The sequence below is a fragment of the Ornithorhynchus anatinus genome, chromosome 4 (genome assembly GCF_004115215.2).
Source record: "Ornithorhynchus anatinus isolate Pmale09 chromosome 4, mOrnAna1.pri.v4, whole genome shotgun sequence".
In the NCBI taxonomy this organism is placed as follows: domain Eukaryota; kingdom Metazoa; phylum Chordata; class Mammalia; order Monotremata; family Ornithorhynchidae; genus Ornithorhynchus; species Ornithorhynchus anatinus.
This window is the reverse complement of record NC_041731.1, coordinates 133,463,851-133,477,580: the sequence shown is the minus strand read 5'-3', so window position 1 is coordinate 133,477,580 and position 13,730 is coordinate 133,463,851. Positions and strand designations below refer to the sequence as shown.

At 58.0% G+C, this 13,730-nt stretch overlaps 1 protein-coding gene across 1 annotated transcript in view; it reads left to right on the top strand.

Moving 5' to 3' along the window:
• The window catches only part of HTT (huntingtin), a 200,139-nt gene that overhangs the window by 112,228 nt on the left and 74,181 nt on the right, over nucleotides 1-13,730 (top strand). Inside the window, 6 exon segments of the mRNA XM_029061948.2 lie at nucleotides 3,038-3,154; nucleotides 4,256-4,378; nucleotides 4,561-4,799; nucleotides 6,665-6,807; nucleotides 8,443-8,650; nucleotides 13,431-13,572. Of these exon segments, the coding sequence (XP_028917781.1) occupies nucleotides 3,038-3,154; nucleotides 4,256-4,378; nucleotides 4,561-4,799; nucleotides 6,665-6,807; nucleotides 8,443-8,650; nucleotides 13,431-13,572 (972 nt within the window).

Below are 13,730 nucleotides of genomic sequence, written 5' to 3'. Positions count from 1 at the left end.
CGATGCGGCGAAAGGTAGAGAGCGAAGGAGGAAATCCGAATCGGGTTAGACTAGCCCGTCCTGAGGGGATGGCAGGCGGAGGGTGACGGAAGACCTCCTCCGTGCTTCCGATGGAACTGAAGATCCCTTTCGCCGTCCAACCCCCGACGTCGTTTAAGGTCGTAAGATGAGGGCCGCCCGCCCCGCCACCGAGAGACGCTCATCGGGTGCCTCGGGCGGTCCCGTCGGCGTCCTTCGTCGGCCGGCGGGCGGAATCGAAGATCAAGGCGGAATGAAGTCAGTCCGTAAGCCTCGTCTCAACCTGACCTTCTTGGATGGCGGCCGGGACAGTGATGATGATAACGTTGGTATCTGTTAAGCGCTTACTAGGCGCAGAGCACCGTTCTGAGCGCCGGGGGAGACACAGGGGAATCAGGTCGTCCCACGTGGGGCTCATGGTCTTGATCCCCATTTTACAGACGAGGGAACTGAGGCACAGGGATGTTAAGCGACTCGCCCACAGTCACAGAGCTGACAAGTGGCGGAGCCGGGATTCGAACCCACGACCTCCGACTCCACTGAGCCACTCTGCTTCCCTAGTACATTCCAAGCGCTTAGTACGGTGCCCTGCACATAGCGCTCAATAAACACTATCGAATGAATGAACGAGTGACAGGAGAACGGCCGGTGACCGCATCCCCCCGACGGCCGCTCTGGGATGGGCCGAAATCGGGTAGCCGGAGACAGCGGCCGCGGCGGAAACGGTATCGGGACGCGGCAGGGCAGGACCGTAGACGCTACGGCATCTCAGCTGAAAGCCGGGAGACGGCTGGGGAAGGCCTCCTGGGCTCTAGAAGGGATGGGATCCCTTTGTGGAGAAGCTTCAGGAGAAGGGGATCGTGAGTTCGGGAGGCCGGAGTGAAAGCGTTGCCCCAAGAAATGCGATATTATTAAGGGTTACGGTCGAATCGCCGTACCGAGCACTGGGGTGGATGCAAGATGATCCGCCTGGTCGCTGTCCCTTTCCCGGGTGGGGCTTCCAGTCTAAAGGAGGGGAGAACAGGCTTCCAATCCCCATTCATTCATTCAGTCGCACTTACGGAGCGCTCGCTGTGTGCCGAGCACCGTACTGAGCGCTTGGAAAGGACGGTTCGGCAACAGATGGAGTCCCTGCTCAACGACGGGCTCGCGGTCTAGGTGGGGGGAGACAGGCGAGGGAACGAGTAGACGGGCGTCAACGAAGCGCTTGGAACGTACGGTTAATGGCTCCCAGAGGCAATCCCCACCCAACGGCGCGATCCCAGTCCCGTGGCTCAGTGGAAAGAGCCCGGGCTTGGGAGTCAGAGGTCACGGGTTCGAATGGCGACTCTGCCGCCTGTCAGCCGTGCGACTGTGGGCGAGTCACTTACCTTCTCTGCGCCTCAGTTCCCTCTTCTGTAAAATGGGGATGAAGACTGTGAGCCTCACGTGGGACAGCCCGATGACGCCGTATCTCCCCCAGCGCTTAGAACGGTGCTCCGCACATAGTAAGCGCTTAACCGATACCAACATTTATGAGTATTATCGTCCCGGTCCAGAAGACACGCTCACCCATTGGGCGGGTGAGGAAGCCGAGGCTCAGAGAAGTGAAGCGACTTGCCTGAGGTCACACGACGGGCCGGTGGCCGAGCCAGGATTAGAACCCGGGTCCCGTGACTCGGGGCCCGTGCTCTTTCCACGAGGCCACAGCAGCAAAAGTTCCAATGGAACCGGGGGACAGCAGGCGGGCGGCAGGAAAGGGCGGTGGGTCGGGCCGGATCCGGCCTCCGGGAGCGGGGTGACGGCCGCGCAGCGGAGCCTCTGGGGAGATGGGGACCCAGCGAGGGACCGGAGCCAGGTCCTGGGGGTAACGGAACACACCGTGGCTTGCCCAGTTGTCCATTCCAAGCGCTTAGGACAGTGCTCTGCACGTAGCAAGCGCTCAATAAATACTGCTGAATGAATGAATGAACGAAGAGGCTATTTTCCACGCACGCAAGATGCAAAAAATTCCGCCCCGTGTGTTGGCCTAGACTGAGCCCCCTTCTGGGCCGTGAGCCCGTCGCTGGGCAGGGATCGTCTCTATCTGTGGCCGAATTGTACTTTCCAAGCGCTCCGTACAGTGCCCTGCACACAGTAGGCGCTCAATAACTACGACTGAACGAACGAAGGAAGGAGCGTCCCCCCCCATCTCGGAAAACACCTCTCTCGGCCAGTAACATTCTCTCCTAACCTGAGGGAATGATGTAGCCAGTCGGTTGTATTATCGGGTGCTTACTGTGTGCCCAACTCTCTGCCCGCGCAGGTGCGTAGCTATACCCATTCCAAGCGCTCAGTACAGTGCTCTGCACATAGTAAGCACTCAATAAATACTATAGAATGAATGCCCCGCCCACACTTCTTTGGCTCTTTCGTCGTTTCTGACCGTTCTAAGTGCGTCTTGTTGAGAATTCATTCAATAGTATTTCATTCAGTGGTATCTATCGAGCGCTTACTATGTGCAGAGCACCGTCCTGAGCGCTTGGAATGGACGGTTCGGCAACAGAGACGGTCCCTGCCCATCGACGGGCTTACGGTCCAGTCACGAAAGTGTCTTTCCTTCTCCAATATGCCGTCACCGAGAGTTAGCCCCGTTTATTGTGGGGCCACCCAGAAATCAAGTGATCCGTCAGTGGCGTTTACTGAGCGCTTCCTATGTGCGGAGCACTGTTAATAATAATAATAATAATAATAATACTAATGTTGGTATCTGTTAAGCGCTTACTCTGTGCAGAGCACTGTTCCGAGCGCTGGGGGAGATCCAGGGTCATCGGGTCGTCCCACGTGAGGCTCGCGGTTAATCCCCGTTTTACGGATGAGGGAACTGAGGCCCAGAGAAGTGAGGTGACTTGCCCACGGTCACCCAGCTGACAAGCGGCAGAGGCGGGATTCTGAGCGCTTGGGAGAGAATGAGCGGACAGAATTCGCAGGTGCGTTCCCTGAGGCACTAACGCTAGCGGAGTGTGTGTGTGAATACCTTCTCGGTTTTGCTTTCTTTCAGGTGTTGGAGATGTTCATTCTAGTGTTACAGCAGTGCCATAAGGAGAACGAAGACAAATGGAAGAGGTTGTCGCGACAGATCGCGGATATAATTCTCCCGATGTTGGCGAAACAGCAGGTAAACCCCCCCCTCCCCCCCCCCCGTCGCCGACCGAGGCCTTGTCGGTTAGCACCAGCAGCGAAACCGGTAATTTCTTTCGGGCCGCCGTCTGCGCTGTCTAAGCGGTCATCTTTTGCCAAGCTGATTCTCTGCCCCTCTTCCAAGCCCTACTGAGGGCTCACCTCCTCCGGGAGGCCTTCCCAGACCGAGTTTCCCCTCTTCCCTCTGCTCCCTCTCTGCCCCCCCTTCGCCTCCCCTCAGCTAAGCCTCTCTTTCCCCCTTTTCCCCCCGCTCCTCCCCCTCTCCCTTCCCCTCCCCTCGGCACTCCGCTCGTCCGCTCGTCCGTATATATTTCTGTTACCCTATTCGTTTTGTTAACGCGGTGTCCGTCCCCTCGATTCTATTCACTGCTGTCGTTCCTGTCCGCCCGTCTCCCCCGATTAGACCGTGAGCCCCTCAGTGGGCAGGGATTGTCTCTGTCCGTTGCCCGATTGTCCGTTCCAGGCGCTCGGTCCAGTGCTCTGCCCGTAGTAAGCGCTCAATAAGTACGATGGAGTGAATGAATCTCCGTGAGGCCGCCGCACGTCGGTTAGCATTTCACGTTGGACCTTCGTCTTCCTAGAGAAGCAGCGCGGCTCAGTGGCAAGGGCCCGGCCTCGGGAGTCGGAGGCCGCGGGTTCTGATCCCGCCTCCGCCGCTTGCCAGCCGCGTGAGCTTGGGCGGGTCACTTCTCTGGGCCTCGGGCCGCTCGTCTGTAAAATGGGGATTAAGACCGGGAGCCCCACGCGGGACAGCCTGATACAACCTTGTATTCATTCGGTAGTATTTACGGAGCGCTTACTGTGTGCAGAGCACTGGACTGAGCCCTTGGAATGGCCAGGTCGGCAAGATAGAGACAGTCCCCGACCTTTGGCGGGCTAATCGGGGGAGACGGTCTAAACCAGGGCTTAGAACAGTGCTTGGCACACGGTAAGCGCTTAACAAATACCGACGTTATTAGTGAGGAGAAGACGTAGCTTGGATGGATGTTCCTGTCTTCCAAGAAGGGAGCGTCGGGGGGCTCGCTCTCTGCGGGCCTTCCCGAGACCTTCTCCGACGTTCGATCGTTTTCCTCACCAGATGCACGTAGATTCCCACGAAGCCCTGGGCGTGCTGAACACCCTGTTCGAGATCCTGGCTCCCTCCTCCCTCCGGCCCGTCGACATGCTTCTGCGGAGCATGTTCGTCACTCCGAACACCATGGTGAGGATTCCGTGAGACGCCGCCTCGGGTAGGACGGCCCGAGGGATCCCACGGGCCGGAGGAGAGGCGCGGAAGAAGGGGAGGAGAAGCCTCGCCGGCCGGGGAGCGCGGAAAGGCGCGCGGGTTGCGCCGAGGGTGCCGTTGGGCCCCCGGCGGTGACGGCGCGTCTCTCTTCTCCCTAGGAATCGGTGAGCACGGTCCAGCTGTGGCTGTCCGGGATCCTCGCGATCCTCAGGGTTCTGATTTCGCAGTCAACCGAGGACATAGTCCTGTCACGGATCCAGGAGGTGTCTTTCTCCCCGGATTTCATCTCCTGTCAGGTCATTGACAGGCTGAGGGCCGGGGAGACGTGGTCCCCGGGCCCGGAAGAGGAGAGGGAGGCGAGACGAGCCAAGCATTTGCCCGAGGAGACGTTTGCCAGGTCCGTCGCCGAGTTCCCCAGATTCGATGTGACGTGATGGGTCAGGTCGTCTGCTCCGGAGATCCGTGGTCGGGTTAAGACCGCGAGCCCCGTGGGGGACGTGGATTGCGTCCGACCCGGTCAGCTCGTAACCGTGATGATAATTATGGTATTTGTTAAGCGCTGACTGTGTGCGGAGCGCCGTTCTGAGCGCTGGGGGAGACGCGGGGTCGTCGAATCGTCCCACGTGGGGCTCACCCTTTTAATCCCCATTTTGCAGATGAGGTAACCGAGGCACGGAGAAGTGCAGCGACCTGCCCCAGGTCACGCAGCAGGCACGTGGCCGAGCGGGGATTAGAACCCGCGACCCGTGACTCCCAGGCCCGGGCTCTTTCCGGCCGCCCCGCTGCTTAGTACGGTGCCTGGCACGGCGTAAGGGCTTTAAGGATAATAATAATAATAACGATGTTGGTTTCTGTTAAGCGCTCACTATGTGCCGAGCGCCGTTCTAAGCGTTGGGGGGGGGGGGGGTACGGGGTCATCAGGTTGTCCCAGGTGAGGCTCACAGTTCATCCCCATTTTCCAGGTGAGGGAACTGAGGCCCAGAGAAGCGATCAGTGACTTGCCCAAGTGCACGCAGCAGGCGAGCGGCGGAGCGGGGATCAGAACCCGTGACCTTCTGACTCCCAGGCCCGGGCTCTGTCCGCTCTGTCCTGCCATTTTTGTGTGTGTCTGTGTGTGTGTTTATACACACACTTAGTAAAGGAGCGGCGTGGCTCCATGGAAAGAGCCCGGGCTTGGGAGTCAGAGGTCACGGGTTCGCATCCCGGCTCTGCTCCTTGTCAGCTGGGCGACAGTGGGCGAGTCACTCCACTTCTCTGGGCCTCAGTTCCCTCATCTGGAAAATGGGGATGAAGACTGCGAGCCTCACGCGGGACGACCAGATGACCTCGTATCTACCCCGGCGCTTAGAACGGCGCTCTGCACACGGTAAGCGCTTAACAAATACCGACATTATCAGTAAAGTGCCGTGCACACAGTAAGTGCTCGGGAAAATACGATTGAATGAATGTACGCACACACGCGCACATCTCTCTCCCCTTTCCCTCTGCTCCGCCTCCCCTCCACCCTCTGCTCTTCCCCCTTCCCCTCCCCTGAGCACTGTGCTAATTTGTATATACTATTTATTACCCTATTTATTTTGTTAATGAGGTGGACAATCTCCTTGATCCTATTTATCGTGATGATGTTTTATTTTGTTCTGTTCTGCTCTGCCGTCCGTCTCCCCCGCTTAGACCGTGAGCCCGTCGTCGGGCAGGGGCCGTCTCTGTCTGTTGCCCAATTGTCCATTCCAAGCGCTTAGTACAGTGCTCTGCACATAGTAAGCGCCCCATAAATACAATTGAGTGACATATATATATATATATATATATATCTCATACGCATATAACATACGCGTACAACCTAACATGATAGCATAACATATATCCAAAGATACTCTTATGTTATGGGGAAGCAGCGTGGCTCAGCGGAAAGAGCCCGGGCTTGGGAGTCAGAGGTCACGAGTTCGTATCCCGGCTCCGCCGCTCGGCGGCTGGGGGACCGTGGGCGAGTCGCTTCACTTCTCTGGGCCTCAGTGCCCTCATCTGGAAAATGGGGATGAAGACCGTGAGCCGCACGTGGGACGACCCCATGACCCCGGATCTCCCCCGGCGCTCAGAACGGCGCTCGGCACGTAGTGAGCGCTTAACGGATGCCAACATTGTTATTGCTCTCGTTAATCCCTATAGATACACGTATGTACGTATGGGGATCGACAAGAGTGCGTTAAATGGAAGTCGGGGCGCCTCTGAAAGACTGACCCAGAACCTCCTTTCGTTTTTAAGGTTTTTATTGCAGCTGGTTGGAATTCTCTTAGAAGACATCGTCACCAAGCGATTGCGCGTGGATCTGAACGAACAGCAGCACACTTTCTATTGTCAAGAACTGGGCACCCTGTTAATGTGCCTGATTCACATCTTCAAATCAGGTAACCCGGTCGCGTCGGGCGATCTTCCTCCCGGGCGGGCAGATCCCGCCCCTGCCAGTTTGCCGGGGATCAGAGGGGAAAGGGGACCGGGCTTGGAAAAGCGGCCGCACTGACGCTCGTCGTGGACGGGGAACGTGCCCGTCGACTCCCTCGCGCTGGACTGGCTCGGGACCCGAATGCAGTGCTCTGCACGCGGTAGGCGCTCAGGGGGTGCCAGCGGGCGATACTCCGTGGCCGGCGGGCGCGCGGGGCCGGCTGCCGAGGGGGCGAGTTGCCGACGCCCTCCTCCCCCGGCTTGGTCCCCGATGCCCCTGTTGGTCTCTTCGGTTTACCTTTCTCTCACCTTGCTCCCGTCCTTGACAGTCAGTCGGAGGAAGCGCTCGGTGAATACTGTTCCATGAATCGATGAATTTATTGGGCGTTTCCTACGTGCGGAGCGCTGTAATAATGATGATAATGGCATCCGTTAAGCGCTTACTACGTGCAAAGTACCGTTCTAAGCGCCGCGGGGGGAGACGGGGTGATGAGGTGGTCCCCCGTGGGGCTCCCCGTCTTCATCCCCGTTTTCCGGATGAGGTCACCGAGGCCCCGAGAAGTGAAGCGACTCGCCCACGGTCGCCCGGCTGACGAGCGGCGGAGCCGGGAGTCGAACCCGTGACCTCTGACTCCCAAGCCCGGGCTCTCTCCGCCGAGCCGCGCCGCTTCCCGGGTCTCCCGTGCGCCGAGCGCTCTCCCAAGCGCCGGGGTAGGGACCGGGTACTCAGGTCCCTACCTGAGAAGCTGGAGAAGCAGCGTGGCGCAGTGGAAAGAGCACGGGCTTTGGAGTCAGGGCTCGTGAGTTCGAATCCCGGCTCTGCCACTCGTCGGCTGTGTGACCGTGGGCGAGTCACTTCACTTCTCTGCGCCTCGGTTCCCTCATCTGTAAAATGGGGATGGAGACCGTGAGCCCCACGTGGGACGACCTGATTCCCCTGTGTCTACCCCAGCGCTTAGAACAGTGCTCTGCACATAGTAAGCGCTTAACAAATGCCAACATTATTATTATTATTATTATTAGGTCGGACCCAGTCCCCGTCCCACGTGGGGCTCTCCGTCCCCGTCCCCGCCGCACGGCCGAGGCGACGGAGGCCGGGGCGGGGGGGGGGGCGGGCGAAGCCACTCGGGGGATCGGAACCCGGGTCCCCCGACTCCCAGGCCGGGGCCCCGCCCGGGCCGGGGCGTCGGCCGCGGCTGCGGGCGGACGGTGTGTTTTTGGTCTTTGGTTGGGTTTTTTTTTTTCCATTGCTTTTTCCTATAGGTTTTCCTTCAGATTGTACATTTGGGAGACCTTTATGGTTAGCACCTTTTTATTAGGGAAAGAGGACCCTTCGGGGGTCGGGGGAGAGGGGCGGGGTGTGCGCGTGGGTCTTGACTCTACGTATCGCCATCGTTCCCGTCCGTCCGTCCGTCTCCCCCGATCAGACCGCGAGCCCGTCAGAGGGCGGGGACCGTCCCTATCTGTTGCCGACCTGTCCGTTCCAAGCGCTCGGTCCGGTGCCCCGCGCGTAGTAAGCGCTCGATAGATGCTATCGAGTGAACGGAGGGATGAACGTTCACTCGGGCGTCCGGTTCCGTTTCCCCCGGCCTCGTCCCCAGGCACGTTCAGGAGGATCACGGCGGCCGCGGGCAGACTGTTCCCCGGCGACGGCGCGGACGGGCGGTTTTACGGCCTGGGCGGCCTGAGCCGGCTGGTGCTGTCCCTCGTCCCCACCCACCCTTCGCTGGTGCTCCTCTGGTGTCAGATCCTGCTCCTCGTCAACTACACCGACTACGGCTGGTGGGCCGAGGTGCACCAAACCCCCAGGTGAGACTCCCCGCGGGGCCTTTCCCGCGAACGGCCGGCGCTCGGCGTCCGCGGCGGAAGCGGGGTCGGAGAGGCGGCGGCGCTCGGGCCGAAGAGCCCGGGCTTGGGAGGCGGAGGGCCCGGGTCCGAGTCCCGGCTCTGCCACTTGGCAGCCGGGTGACCGTGGGCGGGTCGCTTCGCTTCTCTGGGCCTCGGTTCCCTCCTCTGGAAAATGGGGACGAACCGGGAGCCTCCCGTGGGACGGCCCGATGACCCCTTTTCTACCCCAGCGCTTAGAACGGTGCTCTGCGCCTGGTAAGCGCTTCGCAGATACCGACATTATCATTAGGCTTACGGTCTAATCGGGATAACTGCTTATCTAAAGAGTTTCCTTTCTCCGCTATCCCAGAGAAGCAGCGGGGCTCAGGGGAAAGAGCCCGGGCTCGGGAGGCGGGGGGGGCGTGGGTTCGAATCCCGGCTCCGCCGCTCGTCAGCTGTGTGACTGGGGGCGAGTCACTTCGCTTCTCTGGGCTTCGTCTGTATAATGGGCATTAAGACTGTGAGCCCCACGTGGGACGACCTGATTACTTTGTATCCCCCCCAGCGCTTAGAACGGTGCTCTGCACGTAGTGAGCGCTTAACAGGTACCAGCGTCGTCATCATCATCATCATTATTGAACGCTGGGGTGGATACAAGCGGATCGGGGTGGACGCAGTCCCTGTCCCAAGTGGGGCTCCCAGTCTCAATCCCATTTTCCAGATGAGGTCCCTGAGGCCCAGAGAAGTGAAGTGACTCGTCCGAGGTCACGCGGCAGACGTGCGGCGGAGCCGGGATTAGAACCCGGGACCTTCTGGCTCCCGGCCCTGCGCTCTGTCCACTACCCCCTGCTGCTGCTTAATGCCAGTGTCTTCCGGGCTCGCCTAACCCCGGGGTATCCCGTACAGCCCGTGCTCTGCAGATAGTAAGCGCTCGATAAATACTGCTGAATGAATGAATGTAATAGCAGTAGAGGTTTGGGAAGCGCTTACTGCGTGCCAAGCCCTCTGTCGACACAGGATAATCATGTCGGACACCGTTTCTGCCTCCCACGGCGCTCGTTGTGTAAGTAGGGGGGACAAGGGGGATTGAGCCCGGGCTGCCTGTTTGCCGAGTACCGTCCGAAGCGCTTGGGAGAGGATAATCGTGGTGTCGGTTGAGCCCTTACTGAACGCCAGGTGCTGTAATAAGCTCTGGGTAAATACAAGAGAATCAAGCCCCTCGTGGGGCTCACAGTCGAAGTCGGAGGAAGAGCGGGCCTCGAATCCCCATTTCGAGGGACCTGGGACGGAGGGAAGTGAAGCGACCTGCCCGAGGACACAGGCTGGACAGGCAGCGGAGCCGGGATTAGAACCCAGGTCCTTCGGACTCCCAGGCCGGTGCTCTTTCCGCTAGGCCCCGTTGCTTACAATCCAGGGGGTAGATGCTAAAACAAATATTAAAATAAAATGGTGGTATTTTTTCCTTAAGCGCTCACGTGGCTTAGTGGAAAGAGCCCGGGCTTTGGGGTCCGAGGTCGTGGGTTCGAATCCCGGCTCTGCCACAAGTCAGCTGCGTGACTGTGGGCGGGTCACGTCGCTTCTCGGTGCCTCGGTTACCTCATCTGCAAGATGGGGATTAACCGTGAGCCTCCCGTGGGACGACCTGATGATCCTGTGTCCTCCCCCGGCGCTCAGAACAGTGCTCGGCACATAGTAAGCGCTTAAAAAGATACCGACATTGTTATTATTATCCGCCGGGCACCCTGGTAAGCGCTGGAGTAGATACAAGGTAGTGGGGTCGAGCGCGGTCCCCGGTGGACGTAGGGCTCCCGATCTCACTCTCCGTTTGACAGATGAGGTCACGGAGGGCCGGAGAAGCGAAGTGACCCGCCTAAGGTCACACAGAGGACAGGTGACGGAGCGGGGATTAGAACCCAGGTCCTGGCGACTCCCAGGCCTAAACTCTTTCCGCTTAGGCCACACACAGTGCTTCGTCTTAACGGGTTGGGAAAGCCGGAGCGTATAAGGATCTGGACGTTGGGGCTGGGGGAGGTGTTCAAAACTGTATATATCTTTATCTCGACGGTATATATCTTTATCACCCTATTTATTTTGTTTAATGAGATGTACATCACCCCGATTCTATTTAGTCGCCGTCGATTTTTACGAGACGTTCTTCCCCTCCACTCTATCTATCGCCATCGTTCTCGTCCGCCCGTCTCCCCCGATTAGACCGTGAGCCCGTCAGAGGGCGGGGACCGTCTCTATCTGTTGCCGACGTGTCCGTCCCGAGCGCTTAGTACAGTGCTCTGCGCATAGTAAGCGCTCAGTAAATACTATTGAATGAATGAATGAATGAATGAATGAATCGAAAAGGAGGGAAGGACTATAGGATGGGGGAAATGAGAGATTATTTAGGGAAGGCTTCCCGGAGCAGCTTTTTACTTCACCCTTCCACTCAAGCAGAGTTTAGGCGCTGCACCTAGAGAAGACCCCGTGGAACGTTGGAGGCGTTCTGACATTTTAAATGATAATAATGTTGGTATTTGTTAAGCGCTTACTCTGTGCAGAGCACCGTTCTAAGCGCTGGGGGAGATACGGGGCCATCGGGTTGTCCCACGTAGGGCTCGCAGTCTTCATCCCCATTTTCCAGATGAGGGAACTGAAGCCCAGAGAAGTGAAGCGACTCGCCCACAGTCACACAGCTGACAGGTGGCGGAGCTGGGATTCTGTTGCCGAATTGTACGTTCCAAGCGCTTAGTACAGTGCTCTGCACATAGTGAGCTCTCAGTAAATACCAACAAGAAGTGACCTGCCCAAGGTCACACGGCGGACAGGCGGCGGAGTCGGGATTAGAACCCACGACCTCTGACTCCCGAGCCCGGGCTCTTTCCACCGAGCCGCGCGGCTTCTCGAATGAATGAGCGAATGATGATGGCTCAGCTCTTTCTAAAAGCACGCGTGGGCTATCTCGTCTGTAAAACGAGGATTAAGGCTTCGAGCCCCACGTGGGACAATCTGATTACCTCGTAGCGGCCCCAGCGCTTAAAACAGTGCTTGGCACATAGTGAGCGCTTAACAGATACCATCGTCGTCGTCGTCGTCGTCATTATTACCCAAGCCAGTCAGGTCGGACACGGTGCGTGTCTCGCGGGGGGCTTCCGGTCCTCACCCCCATTTTAAAGGTGAGGGAACTGAGGCCCAGGGAAGTGGAGTGACCTGCCCCAGGTCACACAGCTGACAGGTGGCGGAGCTGGGATTGGAATTAGAAGCAGCGTGGCTCAGCGGGAAGAGCCCGGGCTTGGGAGTCGGAGGTCATGGGTTCGACTCCCGGCTCCGCCACTCGTCAGCTGTGGGCCCGTGGGCGAGTCGCTTCACTTCTCTGGGCCTCAGTTCCCTCATCTGGAAAATGGAGATTAAAAGTGTGTGAGCCCCACGTGGGACAACCCGATGACCCTGCATCTCCCCCCAGCGCTTAGAACGCTGCTCGGCACCTAGTAAGCGCTTAACAGATACCGACATTATTAACTCAGGTCCTCTGACTCCTAGGCCCATACTCTTCCCACTGGGCCAGGCTGCTTACCCTAATGCCTGCAATTTCAAGCGGGCTTTTCTCACAGACCTCACTAAAGGAACCTCACGAAAATCCAATTTCCTTCGGTCTGAGTTGGAACAAGGGAGGATAAATTCCAGACTCTGTTAAGAGTGAGTAGGATACATTTTCTGTTTCATCCTATGCACTCTTCTAAAGAGTTGTCTGCTTTTTTATGGTACTTGTAAAGTGCTAACTACGTGTCAAGCACTTTTCCAAGTACTGGGGCAGATAGAAGCAGCTTGAGAAGCAGCTTGGCTCAGAGGAAAGAGTCAGCGGTCACGGGTTCGAATCCCGGCTCTGCCACTCACCAGCCGTGGGACTGTGGGCGAGTCACTTCACTTCTCTGGGCCTCAGTTCCCTCATCTGGCAAATGGGGGTGAAGACCGTGAGCCTCACGTGGGACAACCTCATTCCCCCGTATCTCTCCCAGCGCTTACAACAGTGCTCTGCACGTAGTAAGCGCTTAACAAATATCAACATTATTATTAACTTCTCTTTGCCTCGGTTACCTCATCTGTAAAATGGAGATGAAGATTGTCACCCTCACGTGGGACAATCTGATGACCCTGTATCTCCCCCAGCGCTTAGAACGGTGCTCTGCACATAGGAAGCGCTTAACAAATACCAACTATTGTTATTTTAGAAGTTAAATCAGAATGCTGCCCCGTCCTATGTGGGGTTCACAGTCTAAGTAGGAGGGATATCGGATATTTTGTATATATATATATATATATATAACCCTATTTATTTCGATGGTAGTGATGCCCGTCTACTTGTTTTGGCGTCTGCCTCCCCCTTCCGGACTGTGAACCCGTCGTTGGGTGGGGATCGTCTCTATCCGTTGCCGAATTTCACTTTCCCAACTCTTAGTACGGTGCTCCGCGCACAGGAAGCGCTCAATAAATAGGATCGAGCGAACGAAAGGTATCGGGTCCTCGTTTCTCAGAACGACCGCATCCTCGTGCAGAAGCGCCCCCGACCCAGCACCCCCCGGCGTCGTTTGTCATTGTGCTGCGGCGCCGTTTAAAAGGAAAAAAACAAACCCGGGTCAGTAGCGAAGCCCGAGAGCGTGCGTGGGAGCGGGTTCCCGTCTCCAGTGTCGAAAACAGAACGTCGAGCCGTCCCCGTCCCGTCCCCCCCCCCCCCCCCGCCGGAAACGGTAGCCATAAAATGCGTTGCTTTTTGCAGAAGGCACAGTCTGTCCAGCACCAAGTTGCTCAGTCCTCAGATGTCCGGCGATAACGAAGACCCCGACGTGGCTTCCAAGCTCGGCGTGTGCAATCGAGAGATAGTCCGAAGAGGAGCGCTCATCCTCTTCTGTGATTATGTCGTAAGTTTCCGCCGGGGGCCTGGAAAGCGAGGCGGCCTTCGTGCCGCCTTATTAGTAGGTCCGCCCTGGTCACTCTTCTCTTCGTCCCGCCGGCCGCCCGTCCGCTCCGGGGTCCCTCCGGCCGCGGGTCGTGGAGAACGGGCCCGAGCGCTTTTCTT